At 44.2% G+C, this 20005-nt stretch overlaps 1 protein-coding gene across 4 annotated transcripts in view; it reads left to right on the forward strand.

Annotated features, from left to right (window-relative positions):
* Positions 1–5427: 5427 nt before the first annotated feature.
* Positions 5428–20005, forward strand: part of CFAP299 (cilia and flagella associated protein 299) — a 297677-nt gene continuing 283099 nt past the window's right edge. For 2 of the 4 annotated variants that reach the window (XM_034431206.3, XM_034431201.3), the window contains exon 1: positions 15514–15681. In XM_034431206.3, the coding sequence (XP_034287097.2) occupies positions 15562–15681 (120 nt within the window). In that variant the 5' untranslated portion in view covers positions 15514–15561. Of the gene's footprint in view, positions 5444–15513; positions 15682–20005 lie in introns of those variants that run through there. The other 2 variants (XM_034431205.3, XM_034431203.3) reach the window with 2 other exon arrangements.

A 20005-nucleotide genomic window follows, 5' to 3' on the forward strand; every position in this document is an offset into this window, starting at 1 on the left:
TATTTGGCCCCACCCCCAATCTATTGCTGCCTCCTGAGTCCCAGCTGATCGGCTAGAAGGAAAAAAACTGTTTAAACTCTTGCCGCAGGGCTTCAAAGGGCCGTCCTACAGCTGATCAGTGTTAAAAGGCAGTGTGGTGGTAAACCGGTGCCTCCAAAAACAAATGGGTAAACTGGTGCCTGCAAAAACAAAATGAGTAGACCGGTACAGCTCTGCAAGCAGTTAAAAGCCTGGTAGACCAGTACCTCTGCTAAATCCTAAAGAATTGTCACATGAGCATTAAGCCACGCCCACAAAATAAGCCACGCCCACAGAACCGGTAGTAAAAAAGTTTAGAACCCAACCCTGGGCCCGAGCCCGCCCACCCGCCCTGGCTCTATGCCATCCTATTTAGCCACGTTTTCTAAGCCGCACGCATGCATGCAAGCTGTTCGTGTGGGCAAAGCACATGCATGGAACTCTGCGCACGTGCATGGAAGGTGCACATGCGCTCACATTTTCGGTGCACAGCGAACCGGTGGTAAAATTATGTGACACCCTCCTCTGGTTGTAAGTCACTTTTTTCAGTGCTGTGGTAACTTCAAAAGAATGGTTGTAAGCCGAGGACGATTGCCGGCACCAGCAACAGTTGTGTCATTTAATAATGAAGTGTTTTATAGTTGCTTTTCCACTGTGTGTGTTAAGCTGCCTAAAGCCGCCCAACTAGGGAACAGAAAAACGCTGGTGGTAAATATATAAATAAGTAAGTAAATTTTCTGCTGTGTTAAGATTCAGTCAAGGCAGAGAACCGTGAAGACCCAAAAGAGATTTTAGTTCTTTCTTATGGATTCAGTTGGGATGAAAGCTTCTTATCGGAATCACAGAATTGGAACGGGCCATTTCACACATGGAGGGCGACCTCAAGGAGGAATCTAAATTGAATCAGAATAACCAAGTTGGAAGGGACCTTGGAGGACTTCTAGTCCAGCTCCCTGCTCAAGCAGGAAAGCCTATGGCACGCAGCACCCTCTCTGATGGCATTCGAGCCGTCACCCCAGTTCGGCTCTGCCGCGCATGTGGGCGTGCCTCCAGCTGGCCAGCTGGTCTTCAGGTGGGGGGCAGGGCACGTGCAGGGGGTGTGCGTGTATGTGTGGGGAGCGGAGTGTGTGTGGGGTCTATGTGCATGCATGGGGAACAGGGTGCGTGTGGGGGCACATGTGCATGTGTGGGGCGAGGCAGGTGGGGCCACACACACATTGCATTTTGGGGGTTCGGGCACGCGTGCATTGGGTACTCGGTCCGGAAATGGTTAGCAATCACTGGCCTATACCATTTCAGACAAATGGATATCCAATTTTTTCTTAAAAACTTCCAGTGTTGAAGCATTCACAACTTCTGGAGGCAAGTTGTTCCACTGGTTAATTGTTCTCACTGTTAGGAAATTTCTCCTTTGTTCTAGGTTGCTTCTCTTCTTGATTAGTTTCCATCCATTCTTGCCCTGACTTCAGGAGAGAACAGGTTGAATTCGCTCTTCATGTGGCAGCCCCTGAGATATTGGAGCATTGCTATCATGTCTCCCCTAGTCTTTCTTTTCATCAAACCAGACACACCCAATTCCAGCAACCGTTCTTTATATGTTTTAGCCTCCAGTCCCCTAATCATCTTTGTTGCTCTTCTCTGCACTCTTTCTAGAGTCGCCACATCTTTTTTACATCGTGGCGACCAAAACTGGATGCAGTATTCCTTCACAGTGGTGAAATTCAATTTTTTTTTTACTACCGGTTCTGTGGGCGTGGCATGGTGGGTGTGGCAGGGGAAGGATACTGCAAAATCTCCATTCCTTCCCCACTCCAGGGGAAGGATATTGCAAAATCTCCATTCCCTCCCCACTCCTGGGGGAAGGATATTGCAAAATCTCCATTCCCACCCTACTCTGGGGCCAGCCAGAGGTGGCATTTGCCGGTTCGCCGAACTACTCCAAATTTCCACTACCAGTTCTCCAAAACTTGTCAGAACCTGCTGGATTTCACCCCTGTTCCTTCAGCCTCTGAAGGAAGCCAGCCAACTTCTACTAACAACACATCCAGGGAATGGAAGCCCATCATTGTCTTGATAGTAGGTCACGCTGTCAAATTTTACTTCCCGTTGGAGAGTTTCCACTAACGCTCAGTTGGAATTTGCTATCCTGGAATTTAGGTCTATTTTTATTTATGTGAATCGTGTCCTTAAGGTACCTTCCTCCAACCTTCAGAAGGAGAAATGTATCAACAAGCCAAGCCAAGAATTTCCTAGAAGGATCAAGCCTGATAGATTCCTATTCTAGCATATGTTGGAATAGTTAAAGCTTTTACTCTCTGTTACTTCGTGCCTTATCCTGGGTAACAACAGATATTGCTTTTTTTAATTTTTCCATTTTAACCCAGATGCTCTGTCATTCATTAGGAACAGATATAGACAGTGGTGGGATTCAAATAATCCAGGATGTTGGTTCTCACCTTTAAAGCGCTCCATGGCATAGGGCCAGGATACCTGCGAGACCGCCTTCTGCTACCGATAACCTCCCACTGGCCAGTACGCTCGCACAGAGAGGACCTCCTCAGGGTGCCGTCGGCCAAGCAATGTCGGCTGGCGGCACCCAGGGGGAGAGCCTTCTCTGTGGGCGCACCCAATCTGTGGAATGAGCTACCTCCTGGAATACGACTGATCCCGGACCTCCGCGCTTTCCGAAAGGCCCTGAAGACTTATTTATTCCAACAAGCTGCCCTAGCTTAAATGGTTTTAATGGGGTTTTTAAATTTTCGATTTTGCAAATCTGGGATTTTAAATTGGAAATGCCGATGATTTAATTTATTTTAGTTTTTTCTTAACTTTTGTACTATATGTGTTTTAAGTTTGGCTGTCCACCGCCCTGAGTCCCCCTGGGGAGAAGGGTGGTATATAAGTTGAATTAATAAATAAATAACATAAATAAATTTAACAACCGGATCTCTGCCCTAGTGACCGGCTGGGTGGGCATGGGCATGGTGGGTGTGGCCAGGGGTGTGTGACAGGGAGCATTTGGCCTCCTGCACCCCCCTGGGAGCAAAGCCCAGATGGTTTGGTGGGCTTTGGGGGGGGAACGGTCTGCACCCCCCACACCCCATTTTGGGCCTAGTAGGCCTCCCTGCAGCCTCCTGGGAGCAAAAACAGGCCGTGGGTGGGCCCGTGCCACACACCCCCACCACCCCATTTTGGGCTTAGTAGGCCTCCCTGCAGCCTCCTGGGAGCGAATATGGGCTGCCGGGGGCAGGGGGCATCATACCCCCTTGCGCCCCATTTTGGGCCTAGTAGGCCTCCCTGCAGCCTCCTGGGAGCAAAAATGGGTCACGTGGGGATTCCTGGAAGGGGCTGGGTGGGGGCAGCCAGAAAATTTAACTACCGGTTTTCCCGAACCGGCTCAAACCAGCTGAATACCACCACTGGATAAAGACTCTGTCTTTTTTCCATTGTTTCTTTGCCTTTTGAACAAATCGCATCCTGCAGTTACTATCGCCCACTTACGAGAGTTGTCCTATCCATTTTTCCATCACAGTTATTAAACTGTGCATGTCTTTTTGTGCTGAGAATTCAAGCACATCTTCTTTTATTTCCCGAATTGTGTATAGACAGCGAAGGCCGTGAATTTTATGAGCTGATGTGTTTTCTGATTTTTTTCACTGAATGGTTTAATAGATCCAATGACCGAAAAGAACCCACCTCCCATTTCCTTCTGCGAGATTTACTGCAGGGTTTCTATTTTCATTTTCTAAAGAATTCATTTTTAAGCGTCCCGATACAGCTCACATTGCTTTGATCAAACATATTTTCACCACTGTTTCTGAATTACAATTCTTGTGCCCATGAGCCAGCCTTTATATTCTTGGCAGGGGTAGAAATCATTTACTTTCCCTACCAGTCAGTGGTGAAATCCATTTTTTTTTACTACTGGTTCTGTGGGTGTGGCTTGGTGGGCATGGCATGGCTTGGTGGGCATGGCATGGCTTGGTGGGCATGGCTTGGGGGCATGGCAGGGGAAGGATACTGAAAAATCCTCATTCCCACTCCACTCCTGGGGGAAGGATATTGCAAGATCTCCATTCCCACCCCACTCTGGGGCCAGCCAGAGATGGTATTTGCTAGTTCTCTGAACTACTCAAAATTTCCACTACCGGTTCTCCAGAACCTGTCAGAACCTGCTGGATTTCACCCCTGCTACCGGTTCGCAAATGTGTGTGTGCGCACGCTTGCGCTTTGCTCTCACATGCCCCATCCACGCATGGCGCGCATGTTTTCCACACATGAGCCCAGCCTCAAAACATGCCTAAATAAGATGGCATGCAGCCGGGGCGGTCGGCCAGGCCCATCTGCGATTTCTGCTTCCGGTTTGGGCGAACCGGTCTCAACCAGCTGAATACCATCTCTGATTCTCGGAATAAAGTTCCCAAGACCCATACCGATCCTATGATTTTCTGCAACATTTCATCACATGGATGAAATACATTGTTGTATGCAAGTTCGTATATCACACTGAAATTAAGAATTGATCCACGAAATGCGACGGAAAATAAAGAATACAGATAGTCCTTGATTTATGATCACAATTGAGTCCAGAATGTATGTTGCTAAGTGAGAAATTTGTTAAGTGAGTTTTGCCCCCGTTTTATGACTTTTCTTGCCACATTTGTTGCGTGAATCACTGCAATTGTTAAGTTAGTAACACGGTTGTGAAGTGAATCTGGCTTCTCCCTTGACTTTGCTTGTCAGAAGGTCGCAAAATATGAATCAGTTGACAAGTATCTGAATTTTGATGATGTGATTTTGGGGTATGCCCTGTCACTCCTGCAAGCAGTACGTTATCAGCAGAACATCTGCAATCCTTCAATCCAGATCAATAAAGCCATCATTCCCATCCCTGAATTTTGCATAAATGTACAATAAATCACAAGCTCTGGTGATGGCTATCATTATAATGCTTCAGAGAAGGATGCACCATATCCACTGATAAGCGATTGAATATAATACATAATTGACAATACATCAATCAATACATCATTTTGGAATTAAACTTTCATCTATGTTATTATTCTTCCAGGTTCACTACTGTATTCCCTAGCATTACTGAAATACAGGATTTGAAGATTCATGGTGAAGAACAATATAACTTGGAATGACCAATTTGGCATACAGGTGGTCCTCAACTTACGACACTTTGTTTACTGACCGTTCGAAGTTACAACGGCACTGAAAAAAGTGACTTATGACTGTTTTTTCACACCTATGACCATTGCAGTATCCCCGTGATCCCAGTTCAAAACTCAGACACTTGGCCACTGGCTCGTATTTATGACGGTTGCAGTGTCCTGAGTTTAAACAGTTTTTTTCCTTCTAGCTGATCAGCTGGGACTCATGAGGCAGCGAATAGATTGGGGTTGGGGCCAAATAAAAGGTAAGAATAACGCGGGGGTGGGCGGGAGGGCCCAGCTCCCGAATAAAGACAACCAGTTCAGTGACGTCATATCGTCACCGTTACCGGCTTGGCCGAACCGGGCCGAACCGGGAGGAACCCACCACTGGACCACGCCCACCCAGCAACCGGGCAGAGAACCCTTTGCTAAAATTTTTGAAGCCCACCCCTGCATGTGATCCCCTTTTTGCGGCCTTCTGACAAGCAAAGTCAATGGGGAAGCCAGATTCGCTTAACAACCGTGTTCACTTAACAACTGCAGCGATTTCCTTAACGACTGTGGCAAGAAAGGTGGTAAAATGGGACAAAGCTCACTTCACATACATTTGGGGCTCAAATTGTGGTCGTAAGTCGGGGAGTCGCTGTAAAACGACGAGGAAGCCTTTCCCTTTGTAAAAAAGGGAAATTAATTTAAACCGAGCACATGTCTTTCCAGACCCATCTTCCATGCCGGCTTTTCAGTTTTCTGAATTCCTCATCGCTTTATCTCAGTTCTGTGTGTTCCTTAAATAATGCAGGGCTGGCCATCTGTCTGACTTTGAGGATAAATGTGATAACAGCAGAAAAGGTTTGTTCTCTCAGCTCCAGCTTTCGATCACAGTTCAAGCTCTGCAAAATATATATATATATATAAATGTGCAGTCATCCTTCTCGGAAAAAATTGTGTGCCATCCGAGGTGTCTGGTTTTTTTTGTTTTTTTTTTTGAACGTCTCCCCTAATGTGTCCTCGTTATTGCTGCTTCACACAGCTGGAAACAAAAAAAAAATGAATTCAGTGTTTGGAATGATTCACTTCTTACTTGGCGGTGGCAAATGACGGGTCAGCCACTCAAATGAAAACTCCCGGCTTGGCCTTACGCACTGAAAATGCAAATTGTGCCTGCGGGATTTGGGTTGCCTTCTCTCTGTCCTTGCCTTTTGTGACTTGGGATTATGCAAGCCACCCAAAGGAGCAGTTAGCACACAGCAATAGCACTTTTAGATACAGATTAACAGAGTTGGAAGGGACCTTGTAGGTCATCTAGTCCAACCCACCGCCCAAGCAGGAGACCCTGCCTACAACATTTCTGAGATATGGCAGTCCAGACTCTTCTTGAACGCGTCCAGTGATGAAGCTCCCACAACTTCTGAAGGCAAATTCTGTTCCATTGGTTGATTGTTCTCACTGTCATGAAATCTCTCCTTATTTCCAGATTGAATCTCTCCTTGTTCAGTTTCCATCCATTATTCCTTGTTTGGCCTTCGGGTGCCTTGGAAAATAGCTTGACCCCTCCTCTCTGTGGCGGCCCCACTGTCCAATCCAGGGGTGAAATCTACTTACCTTCCCTACTGGATCAGAAATGTGCGTGCGTCACATGCGGACATGGATCCTCTGCGCATGCGCAAACCCTTCTGCGTATGTGCAGAGAATTAAAAAACAGGTTACTTCCTGGTTAAAACCAGGAAGTAATGATGACTGGGCGGGTGGGCGGAGCTTCGCGCTGCCGTCGCTACCGGTTCTCCGAACCACCCGCCACCGTTGCTACCGGTTTGGGCGAACCGGTCCGAACCGGTAGCATTTCACCCCTGGTCCAATCTCTTCTTAAAAACCTTCCGGTGATGGAGCCCCCACAACTTCTGAAGGCAAGCCCTTCCGCTGAAATTTGAGAAATATTTGCATCCTGTTCTTAGTTTTGCAGTGATTGAGTATCTTGGAAACCTCAGAAGCAAAAAGAATACAGCAGTTTTATTTATTTATTTTGTTTATTTATTTGTCAAGCATATATAAAATAAGAGGTAAAAATATAAACATAATTTGAATACATGAAAAGAGTAAGTAAAAAGGAATATTAGGACAGGGATGGTAGGTGTTAAGGATATTGTTGTTGTGTTACCAACCAGCAGAGTGTAGAGCACAGAGAAACGTTGCTGAGAGCAATGAATAAGAGATGTGCAAACTGGTTTATCAAAAGTTTACTTTATAGTGAAAAAACAAGCTCATAGTCTTTAAATCAATCCAAATCTTTGCCAGTTAAATCAGTCCAGTGATACAAAATCTTCTTACCACACAAACAGTAGTTGGTTAGAATAACAAACTCACTCTGGTAACAAACCACGATGGTAGCAGATCCATCCAAGGATGATAGCACAATGGATAGCAACTCCACACACTATGGTAGCTTATCATCAACTGAATACGTTACAGTACCTTTCTTAAATATATTCACAACCAGTAATTATCTCACTACAGCATGACTCAGCATTACAATGAATCAGCAGTAAAACTTTAAAGTCACACAATACATATTCATATTAAAGTCACAGAACACATATATTGCCTGGACAACTTGTTAGGCTCAAACCGTATCCTAACAGTAGGCATGCTGATGCACTTATGCACGCCCCTACAGACCTCTTAGGGATGGGGTGAGGTTAACTGTAGACCAGAGATGGGTTTCAGCAGGTTCTGACCAGTTCCGGAAAACCGGTAGCGGAAATTTTGAGTAGTTTGGAGAACCGGTAGTAAAAATTCTAACTGGCCTTGCCTCCATCTATTCTCTGCCTCCTGAGTCCCAGCTGATCGGGAGGAAATGGGGATTTTGCAGTAACCTTCCCCTGGATTGGGGTGGGAATGGAGATTTTACAGCATCCTTTCCCTGCCACGCCCACCAAGCCATGCCATGCCACGCCCACCAAGCCACACCCACAGAACCGGTAGTAAAAATAATTTGAAACCCACCACTGCAGTAGACAGTTTAAGGTTAAAGTTTTGGGGGTTTGGGGAAGAAACTACAGAGTCAGGTAGGAATCAGTTGTCTGATTCTTTGTGAGATGACAGCTACTGGGGGGGGGAGAGATTTTCAAAGTGTGTATATGGCCAACATGGCACTCCAGGCCTACCTGAACAGGATTCAACACCCAGGTGGCCTCAAAAGGAAGCCCCAGAGGAATTGAGGAAGCTAGGAGACATCATTTCTAGCAAGACAGCAGTCATTTTACAGTTCCATCTGCATTCTATCTAGGCTCCATGTCCTTTATCAGCTCTTTCCCCCCCACCCTTTCTTTTTCTCGCCCTATTTTGGGTACACATATGTGTGACCTATTTCTTTCTGGAAAAAGGCAGGGATGTAAACACTCAACCTACAATATCCTTTCAACAGAAGGATCCGCAATTTCTCTGTCTTTTCTTTGAAAGTGGCATGCTTGGGGGCACTGACTAATTATAAGTCTTTAGCTACCAGGTTCTTTGTTTCTAAAAAAAACAACAACAACAGATATTGGGGTCATTGTGCCTGCTGATCGTAGGAAGAGCAAGTTAGAAGAGGTGAAGTCACATCAGGTGATTCTCGCTGGGCTTCCAGATTTACCCAGAGCCAGAAAAGACCATTTCTTTGTACCAATCAGCTGGGATGGAGCTGCCTGGCAATTATGCCATTTTGAGGGTCTCATGGGAAAGCAAATGGGAAATGCTCAGCTGAGCTCCTGGGGACTTGAAAAGTAGGTTGTTTAGCAATTATATTTGAACGTTGGACACTTTCGGTTAAAGTCCCCAAAGTGCTTTGTTTCTGCGCAACAAAACGAGCCCTGTTGCAAATGTCTACTATAGGTAGCCGTTGACTTATAACCATTCGTATAGCAATTGTTCCATGTTGCAATGGCACTGAAAAATGGGACTTTACAACCGGCCACACTTACAACCATTGCACCGGGGTGAAATCCAGCAGGTTCTGACAGGTTCTGAAGAACCGGCAGCGGAAATTTTGAGTAGTTCGGAGAGCCAGCAAATACCACCTCTGACTGGCCCCAGAGTGGGGTGGGAATGGGGATTTTGCAGTATCCTTCCTCTGGAGTGGGGTGGTGTAGGAAGAAATATCTTTCTGGGTTCAACTCCAAGTGGGGAAAAAGACACTGGAAACATGGAAACTGCTTGGAAAGATGGTTTAATGGTGGAGAGGATCACATGGTTTGAGTTCCTGAACAGAAAAGGGCACGAGACACAGTGAGTCCCCCGGTTTTATGGCCTCTCTGGCTTTGAACTTCCTGGGGCCCCAAAAGAGTATCCTGATTAGTTGTCAGACTCCCAGGGGGTGGGGGTCTTAGCTGGCCTTGCTGGCTGATGTAATCTTCCCAGGTGCCATGTGGTGAGTTTCTGTTGCTAGATGGGTCCTATTGTGTTGCAGATGATGGTCCATTGACAAAAATTGAGTTTCTGCCTCTGGCCCATTGACAAAAGGGTGGGGGCAGGAAGATGGGAGCTGCTTCCTCTTTAAAACATGCTTCTCCATTTCTCATACAGAGAAACATAATATTCTGCTTTTTTAATATTTCCTAAAATATTTCATTCTTCTAGGAAAGGGGTGGGTGCTAACTTCCTATAGTGGGAATGGAGATTTTGCAGTATCCTTCCCCTGCCACGCCCACCAAGCCATACCACACCCACCATGTCACGCCCACAGAACCAGTAGTAAAAAAAAAATTGGATTTCACCACTGCATTGGACCATCCCCACATGGACACCTGATCCCAAGTTCAGTTGCTTGGAAACCTGCATGTAATTATGATTGTCGCCAGCGTCGGATAGGCAAAATGTGGGAAGCTGGATTGGCCTATGAGTTGCATGATTCACTTAACAACCGCAGCTGTTCGCTTAACAACAGGGCACAAAAGGTCATAAAATCGGGAGCGACTCACTGAACAACTAATTTGCCTTGCAACTGAAATTCTGTTCTCAGTTGTGGCCATAACTCAAGGACTATCTGTATTACATCAATTTGCTGTCTTTTCTGTGCATTTTTGGTGGGCGGCGAACACCGGTGGTAAAATTATGTGAAACCCATCTCTGCCTACACCTACACAAAAAATCTCTTAACTTCCCCCAGGCTTTTTTTTTTTTTAAAAAGCAAGTTTTATTTGTTTTTTTCTTTTCTCCTCTCCCACCTTCACTCACATCTTTCTTTCTTTCTTTTTTTTTTTGAACAGTGTTGGTCGTTTCTTATTTTATACAATTAGTCAAATTCAAATACATTTTACTCAATTACAATTTTTGTCAATATCATCTTCCCCCCTTTCCTTTTTTTTTTGAATATACCTCAATATTTCTATACTTGCATACATAAACATCTTCTTCATTTATCCCTAAATTCTAACTTTACTATTTATAAATATTTATCCTCTTTTATTCTTAAACAATTCATTCTTTTTCTTAATATATTTATATTTGTTTGTTCAGAGCTGCCTTTCTTCCACTTCATCTTTTTTTTATTGTATAGCAATCTTTCTCCTCAAACCTAGCCTCTCCCTCTTCTCCTTCCAACTTTCTTTCCCCACCTTCTTCTTCTCTACTTCCCCTTCCCTTCTCCTTCTCCTCCTCTCTTCCTCCCTGTCTTGCCTTCTCTCCTACTCTACTTTCCCTTCCCTTCCTTCCTCCCTACTCTTCCATCCCTCTCTCTCCTTCCTCCTCCCTTCCAATTCCTTCATCTCTCTCTATTGCTGTATTATTCATTTTCAATTTAATGTTTCCCATTGTGGAGTCTAGGTAGCCCTGATCCCTTATTTTTTTTAATTATTAACAATATATTTCATCTTGCTCTCTTTTTTCTTTCAAATCTTTACTCAAACACTTTTCTAATCTCTTAGCTTTTTTACTTTTACCAATATATTTTTTCTGCTTTACTTCTTGCAAGTAAAACTTCCCCCAGTTAATAAACCTAACATGGTTACACGCTCAACTCAATGTGTCTGTTTGATTACTGCATAAATTTTCTATCTCAGAAAATGGTGTTATGATTTTTATGGCGAGTGCATTTCCTCTTGATAAATTAACATTGCACACTTTGATAAACGCTGTAACACAACAGCTATCAAACAGACGAACTGGATTGAAACTGCGTAATGGAAAATTACAAGAAGGTTCAATTACACTTCAACGCAAGCAATCAACAATCAATTTTAATTGTGGCCTGCGTTAGGAATCATTTTGATTTGAGATGAGAGTTAAAAATAACTTTGGTAAATAAACAGCCAAGAGTCCCAGTGCGGTTTGAGCAAATATCGCTTTCTACCACGGAAGATTCAGATCGTACAGTGACTTCTCAACTTACAACCGATCAGAATTTCCGCTACTAAACAAAGCATTTGTTAAGTGAGTTGCGCCCAATTTTATAAGCTTTTCTTTGTCACAGTTCTAAGCCAATCCCTGCAGTTGTTAATTAAATCACATGGTCGTTAAGCAAATCTGATTCCCCTCCCCCTTGACTTCGCTTGTTGGAAACAACCTGGGATATTGCAGTCATCGTAAATATATACCAGTTGCCATGAAATAAAATTAAATATAAACAAACCCATGGAGTGGGGGTGGGGGGGTGGGGGAGAGATTGGGAGACAGTCATTCCTTTTCAGCCTAACCTACCTCATAGGGCTGTTGTTGGGAAATTAAGAGAGAGGAGCAGTATAGATGCTCGCCATCTTGAGTTGGCATGTCTGTGTGGCACGAGAATAATGTAACAATAATAATCTCATATACAATGCAGGTAGTCCTCAATTTATGACCACAATTAAAGCCAAAATTTCTGTTGTTAAGCGAGACTGTTGTTAAGTGAGTTTTGCCCCATTTTATGACCTTTCTTGCTTTCCACTGAAATATTGCAGTTGTCAAGTTAGTAACATGGTTGTTAAGTGAATCTGGCTTCCCCATTGAGGTCGCAAAAGGGGATCATGTGATCCCGGAACAGTGCAACCATCCGAAATATGAACCAGTTGCCAAGAAGCTGAATTTTGGCCATGTGACCATGGGGATGCTGCAAATGTCATAATTAACTCACTTTTTCTGGTGGTTGTAAATTGAGGATTACCCGTAGAACCATTTTGCAGAATCCTCATGCCTGGAAAAAAAACCAGTTTTGCGAATTAAGGTAACACTGGAACCAGTGGTGAAATCCAATTTTTTTTACTACCGGTTCTGTGGGCGTGGCTTGGTGGGCATGGCAGGGGAAGGATACTGCAAAATCCCCATTCCCTCCCCACTCCTGGGAGAAAGTTATTGCAAAATCCCCACCCCTACCCACTCTGAGGCCAGCCAGAGGTGGCATTTGCCAGTTCTCCGAACTACTCAAAATTTCCGCTAGCGGTTCTCCAGAACCTGTCAGAACCTGCTGGATTTCACCCCTGACAGGAACTCAAGAAATATTGGAAGAACGGGAGAAACCCAAATGAATGAATGATGCATAAGATAAGGTGACTTTTAGATAATCTTTATTGTCATTTTTTATTGTGGGCACACTGGTACGCATTGAAAATGAAATTCTGTTGTCTGGTAGAGCAAGCACAATCATGGGCAGCCTCAACGGGCTTACTTATGAGCAAACTCCAAAGATTAAGACCATTCTTGTTTCTGAATATACTTGAAGAATTAAGGCTTGTAGAATGATGTTCCTTCCTTATCCAACATTTCAGGAAACAGTAACAGTTTAATAACAGAGAATAACAGAGTTGGAAGGGACCTTGGAGGTCTTCTAGTCCAACCCCCTGCTTAGGCAGAAAACCCTACACCACTTCAGACAAATGGTTGTCCAATCTCTTCTTAAAAACTTCCAGTGTTGGAGCATTCACAACTTCTGGAGACAAGTTGTTCCACTGGTTAATTGTTCTAACTGTTAGGAAAAGTTCTAAGTTGCTTCTCTCCTTGATGAGTTTCCACCCATGGCTTCTTGTCCTGCCCTCAGGTGCTTTGGAGAATAGCTTGATTCCCTCTTCTTTGTGGCAGCCCCTGAGATATTGGAACATTGCTATCATGTCTCCCCTGGTCCTTCTTTTCATCAGACTAGACATGCCCAGTTCCAGCAACCGTTCTTCATATTAAAACCTATGAAGCCTCCAGCCCCCTCATCCTCTTTGTTGCTCTTCTCTGCACTCTTTCTAGAACTTCTTTTTTTTTTCTTCTTGTGCCATATCCGTCATCGGACGTTGGCGATCATGTTGGCAATCCTATTTTTGTCAACAGCCGCATGAAAAAGTGCTGCTGAGTTTTGTCCAAACCGGTCCCTTAGATTTTGAAGCCACAATGTTCTTCTTCTGCCTGGACCTCGTTTGCCTTCAATCTTTCCCGGGAGGATTAAGTGAAGGATGCCGTATTTTTGTGGGTGTGGCATCACATGTCCAAAATATTCTAACTTTCGCTTTTTAATGGCTTTGATGATTTCCCTTGGCTTTCCCAGGCAGCTTATCACCTCCTCATTTGTGATTTTGTTAATCTTGTTTCTAGAGCAGGGGTCTCCAACCTTGGCAACTTTAAGACTTGTGGACTTCGACTCCAGAATGCCAGAGACAGCTTTTCTTTTCTTTTTTTTAATGTATCTTTTCTTTTATGTGCACTGAGAGCATATACACCAAGACAAATTCCTTGTGTGTCCAATCACACTTGGCCAATAAAGAATTCTATTCTATTCTATTCTATTCTATTATTATTTTTTCTTTTCTTTTCTTTTCTTTTCTTTTCTTTTCTTTTCTTTTCTTTTCTTTTCTTTTCTTCTCTTCTCTTCTCTACTCTGATTCTATTCTATTCTATTCTATTCTCTTTTCTTTTTTCTTTTCTTTTCTTCTCTTCTCTTCTCTACTCTGATTCTATTCTATTCTATTCTATTCTCTTTTCTTTTTTCTTTTCTTTTCTTCTCTTCTCTTCTCTACTCTGATTCTCTTCTCTTCTCTTCTCTTCTCTACTCTACTCTGATTCTATTCTATTCTATTCTATTCTATTCTTTTTTCTTTTCTTTTCTTCTCTTCTCTTCTCTACTCTACTCTACTCTGATTCTATTCTATTCTGTTCTATTCTGTTCTATTCTCTTTTCTTCTCTACTCTGATTCTATTGTATTCTATTCTATTCTCTTTTCTCTTTTCTTTTCTTTTCTTCTCTTCTCTACTCTACTCTGATTCTATTCTCTTTTCTTCTCTTCTCTACTCTACTCTACTCTACTCTTCTCTACTCTACTCTGATTCTCTTCTCTTCTCTTCTCTTCTCTTCTCTTCTCTTCTCTTCTCTTCTCTTCTCTTCTCTTCTCCTCTCCTCTCCTCTCCACTCCACTCTGATTCTATTCTATTCTATTCTATTCTATTCTATTCTATTCTATTCTATTCTATTCTATTCTGTTCTGTTCTGTTCTGTTCTGTTCTGTTCTGTTCTATTCTATTCTATTCTATTCTATTCTATTCTGTTCTGTTCTATTCTGTTCTATTCTCTTTTCTTCTCTACTCTGATTCTATTCTATTCTATTCTATTCTCTTTTCTTTTCTTTTTTTTCTTCTCTACTCTACTCTACTCTACTCTACTCTACTCTACTCTACTCTACTCTACTCTACTCTACTCTGATTCTCTTCTCTTCTCTTCTCTTCTCTTCTCTTCTCTTCTCTTCTCTTCTCTTCTCTTCTCTTCTCTTCTCTTCTCTTCTCTTCTCTTCTCTTCTCTTCTCTCCACTCCACTCCACTCCACTCCACTCCACTCCACTCCACTCCACTCCACTCCACTCTGATTCTATTCTATTCTATTCTATTCTATTCTATTCTATTCTATTCTATTCTATTCTATTCTATTCTATTCTATTCTATTCTATTCTATTCTATTCTATTTTGGCTGGCTAGCTGGCTGTGGCATTCTGGGAGTTGAATTCCACAAGTCTTAAAGTTGCCAGAGTTGGAGACCTCTGTTCTAAAGTCTCAAATTCTTTTTTTTATATCGCGGCGATATAAAAAAATATCGTGGCGATATAAAAAAAAATATATCGTGGCGATAGGACGGCGGGGGGGGGGGAGAGAGCTCAGAGAGACCCAATTCTTGGCTGTTACTGATTCCGACGAGACTCGGCAAGGGAGTCACTGATTCTTGGCAGATTAATTTTCTCGCGTTTATGCGTTTTGGGGTTAGGAACGCAGGATCCCCATGTGATTGGCGAGCTGGGCTGGTGGCGGGCGGGGTCAGCTCATGATGCTTCCGAGCGATTGGCTGTGCCAGGGGAAGGGGGCGGGATGACAGCAATCTAAGCTGCGGGCCGTTGCTAGGGACGCGGCGGGCCGTTGCTAGGGACGCGGCTAGCCGGCTCAGCTCGTGCTTAGGAGTGGGGGGGCTTCGGGGATGGCGGGCGTGGAGGGCGACGATGCCGGCGCTGTCTTGGATCACATCGTCACCCAGTTTAACACTTACGAGGAGTATCTGGATTCTCAGATCACCACGCAGGACCTCTTTTATCTGGAGGTGAGCCTGCCTTCCTTCCTTCCTTGCATACAGCGCCTCTGAGCATGTGCTGAGTGCAAGCTCTCCCGGATGCAACTCTCGTCGAGGAGAACGGAACCGGAGCAGCGGAGCCTCCGTTTGGGTTAAAAGGGGATTTGTCCCCACTCGACAAGAGCTGATAGCCTAATGCTTCGTTTGAGTTTTCCCAGTTTATTTTTTTTATTTTATTTTATTTTTTTAATTTGATTTATATGCCGCCCTTCTCCGGAGACTCAGGGCAGCTTACAATGAGTTAAGCAATAGCCTTCATACTTTTGTATATTTATACAAAGTCAGCTTACTGCCCCCACAAACTGGGTCCTCATTTTACCTACCTTAGAAAGGATGGAAGGCTGAGTCAACCTTGAGCCTTGTCGAGATTCGAACCTGCAGTAATTGCAGGCAGCTGTCCTTAATAACAGAGTGCTTTAGACCACTGTACTACCAAGGTTCTTTGAATCCTATTTTTTTTTTAAATTTGATTTATATGCCGCCCTTCTCCGGAGACTCAGGGCGGCTTACAATGCGCTAAGCAATAGCCTTCATACTTTTGTATATTTGTATAAAAGTCAGCTTTTGCCGCCACAAACTAGGTCCTCAATTTACCTACCTTAGAAAGGATGGAAGGCTGAGTCAACCTTGAGCCTTGGCGAGATTCGAACCAGCAGTAATTGCAGGCAGCTGTGTTAATAACAGGGTGCTTTAGACCACTGTACTACCAAGGCTCTTTGAATCCTATTTGAGTCCTAAGCTAATCAAGTGGGTCCGGTTTACACAAAAATTAAACCACCACAAACCCACCAAGGGTTAATAACAGATTAACAGAGTTGGAAGTGACCTTAAAGGTCATCTAGTCCAACCCCGCCCCCTCACCCCTACACCAGGGGTGAAATCCAGCAGGTCCCGATAGGTTCTGGAGAACTGGTAGCGGAAATTTTGAGCAGTTCGGAGAACCGGCAAATACCACCTCTGTCTGGCCCCAGAGTGGGGAGGGAATGGAGATTTTGCAGTATCCTTCCCCCAGGAGTGGGGAGGGAATGGAGATTTTTCAGTATCCTTCCCCTGGAGTGAGGAGGGAATGGAGATTTTGCAATATCCTTCCCCTGGAGTGGGGAGGGAATGGAAATTTTGCAGTATCCTTCTCCTGGAGTGGGGAGGGAATAGAGATTTTGCAATATCCTTCCCCCAGGACTGGGGAGGGAATGGAGATTTTGCAGTATCCTTCCCCTGGAGTGGGGAGGGAATGGAGATTTTGCAGTATCCTTCCCCTGGAGTGGGGAGGGAATGGAGATTTTGCAGTATCCTTCCCCTGTCACGCCCACCAAGCAACACCACGCCCACCAAGCCCCGCCCACAGAACCAGTAGTAAAAAAAATTGGATTTCACCACTGCCCTACACCATTTCTGACAAATGGCAGTCCAATCTTTTCTTGAATGTCTCCAGTGATGAAGCTCCCACCACTTCTGAAGGCAACTTCTGTTCCACGGGTTGATTGTTCTCCCTGTCAGAAAGTTCCTCCTCATTTCTAGGTTGAATCTCTCCTTGGTCAGTTTCCATCCTTTATTCCTTGTCTGGCCTTCAGGTGCTTTGGAAAAGGGTAACACTAACCGAGTTTAGCATGTTGCCCAAATGGATGTATTGTCCTAAAAAAATGACCCCGTGAAGAATCTTAGCTTTCTTTCCCAAGCTGGAAACATGCTTGAATGTGACCAATCTCTCTATTTTGCCTTTGCCCTAAAAGTACAACTTTCACAAACACACACACACAATTGAGCCCAAAATTGTAAAACTTTTCCTGCCACACTTGTTAAGCAAACCACTGCCGTTCGTTAAATGAGTAACACGGTTGTTAACGGAATCTGAAGTGTGAAAAATGGTGATGTCACTTTTTTTCCCAGTGCCGCTGTAATTTTGAACGGTCACTAAACGAACTGTTGTAACTGTGAGGACTACCTGTACAGTGCTTCGGTGAGAAAGCTGGACATCATATAGTTATAGCCAAAGCTTCCTTGCTCAGCTTCCATTGGCTTCCTTGAAACCTGTGGCTCAACCTTTTCCGGGACCTCCGAAGTGGATGTACACCCATGAAATTGGACTGCAGTTCCTGAGGTTTGCCACGAGGTGGAAATATTATTTCACTTTTGTTTAAAACGGTGCCGCTAATTCTTTCCAGGCAGAAACGTAGAGTTGATGTCAAAGAGAGCTGTGGCATCTTTAACTCAGCAGTTTGGTAAGCGTTTTCCCATCAAGTCTACTTTTTCTGATTGCAGAAATAGGCATTTGATGCAAAGGACCCGAGAGCCTTATTCCTTTGCTGATGTCTACAGCAAGCTTCTTTCTTAGATTCCCCGTTCCCCATTTCTTTCCGTATGGACTACTGTAATGCTCTCTACATGGGGCTCCCCTTGAAAAGCACCCGGAGGCTCCAACTGGTTCAGAACGTAGTCGCGCGGGTGATTATGGGTGCAGCTCGTTGTGCCCATGTAACACCTCTCCTACGCGAGCTGCACTGGCTCCCAGTGGTCTTCCGGGTGCGATTCAAGGTGTTATTTATCACCTTTAAAGTGCTCCATGGCTTAGGACCTGGGTACCTACGAGACCGTCTTTTGCCACCAATAGCCTCCCACCGACCAGTTCGTTCTCACAGGGAGGGACTACTCAGGGTACCGTCAGTCAAATTATGTCGACTGGCGACTCCCAGGGGAAGGGCCTTCTCTGTGGGGGCTCCAACCCTTTGGAATGAACTGCCCCCGAAGATACGGAATATCCCTGATCTCCGTGCTTTCCTCCGTGCCCTCAAGACCCTGATGTTCCATATGAACATGTGAATGATTTTTTAAATGTGATCTAATTCTGGGTTTTATTTAATTGAAAAAACTAAGTAATAATTTTAATTAGCAATTTTATGATGTTTGTGTGTCTATATTTTTCTTGACTGTACACCGCCTTGAGTCCTACGGGAGAAAGGCGGTATAGAAATATAATAAATAAATAAATAAATTTCTTTCCATTTATTCCTCTCTGCTATATATCGGTCCTCATAGCAATAGCACTTATATACCACTTCACAGTGCTTTTGAGCCCTCTCTAAGTGGTTTTACAGAGTCAACATATTGCCTTCAACAATCTGGGTCCTCATTTTACTGACCTTGGAAGGATGGAAGGCTGAGTCAACCTTGAGCCGGTCAGGATCGAACTGCTGGCGGCCGGCAGTCAGCAGAAGTAGCCTGCAGTACTGCATTCTAACCACTGTGCTACCATGGCTCATAATAGTGGTATTGTTATCTGATGTATACATCATACTTTATGGCAGAGGTCCCCAAACTTGGCAGCTTTAAGACTTGTGGACTTCAACTCCCAGAATTCTCCAGCCAGCATAGTTTAAAGCATAACTGGCTGGAGAATTCTGGGAGTTGAAGTCCACAAATCTTAAAGCTGCCAAGTTTGAAGACCTCTGCTTTATGGAGTAGCAGAAGAAAACAAACATCCCTATTAATGCAGGTAGTCCTTGACTTACAACAGTTCGCTTAGTGACCGTTCGAAGTTACAATGGCACTGAAAAAAGTGAGTTACAACCATTTTTCGCACTTATGACCATTGCAGCATTCCCCCCCTCCCCACAGTCAAGTGATTTACATTCGGATGCTTGGCTCACATTTATGACGCTTGCAGTGTCCTGGGGTTATGCGATCCCCTTTTGCAACCTTCTGACAAGCAAAGTCAATGGGGAATCGCAGATTCATTTAATAATCAGTTTACTCATTTAATAACTGCAGGGATTCACTGAACGAATGTGGCAAGAAACGTCGTAAAACAACTTCGACTAACTCTGCTGGTCTGTAAATATTAAAGTCCTGGTGTTCTACGGGTTCACCTCATTTCTAGAAAGGTTAAATCGTGGCAACTGGAGCAAAGTTTATTAAATGAGTCTCGTTACTCATCCAAGTAAGTTCTTTAGTCAAAATGAAAAATTTACTGTAAAGCAGTGATGAAATCCAATTTTTTTTACTACTGGTTCTGTGGGCGTGGGTTGGTGGGCTTGGTGGGCGTGGTGTGGCTTGGTGGGTGTGGCAGGGAAGGGATACTGCAAAATCTCCATTCCCAACCCACTCCTGGGGGAAGCATATTACAAAATCTCCATTCCCACCCCACTCTGGGACCAGCCAGAGGTGGTATTTGCCGGTTCTCTGAAGTACTCAAAATTTCTGCTACCGGTTCTCCAGAACCTGTCAGAACCTGCTGGATTTCATCCCTGCTGTAAAGTTAGAGAGTTAGAAAGTCATTGGAATTCAGGTTCACCTGAAT

Source organism: Pantherophis guttatus, chromosome 8 (genome assembly GCF_059756535.1).
Source record: "Pantherophis guttatus breed Tessera chromosome 8, ASM5975653v1, whole genome shotgun sequence".
In the NCBI taxonomy this organism is placed as follows: domain Eukaryota; kingdom Metazoa; phylum Chordata; class Lepidosauria; order Squamata; family Colubridae; genus Pantherophis; species Pantherophis guttatus.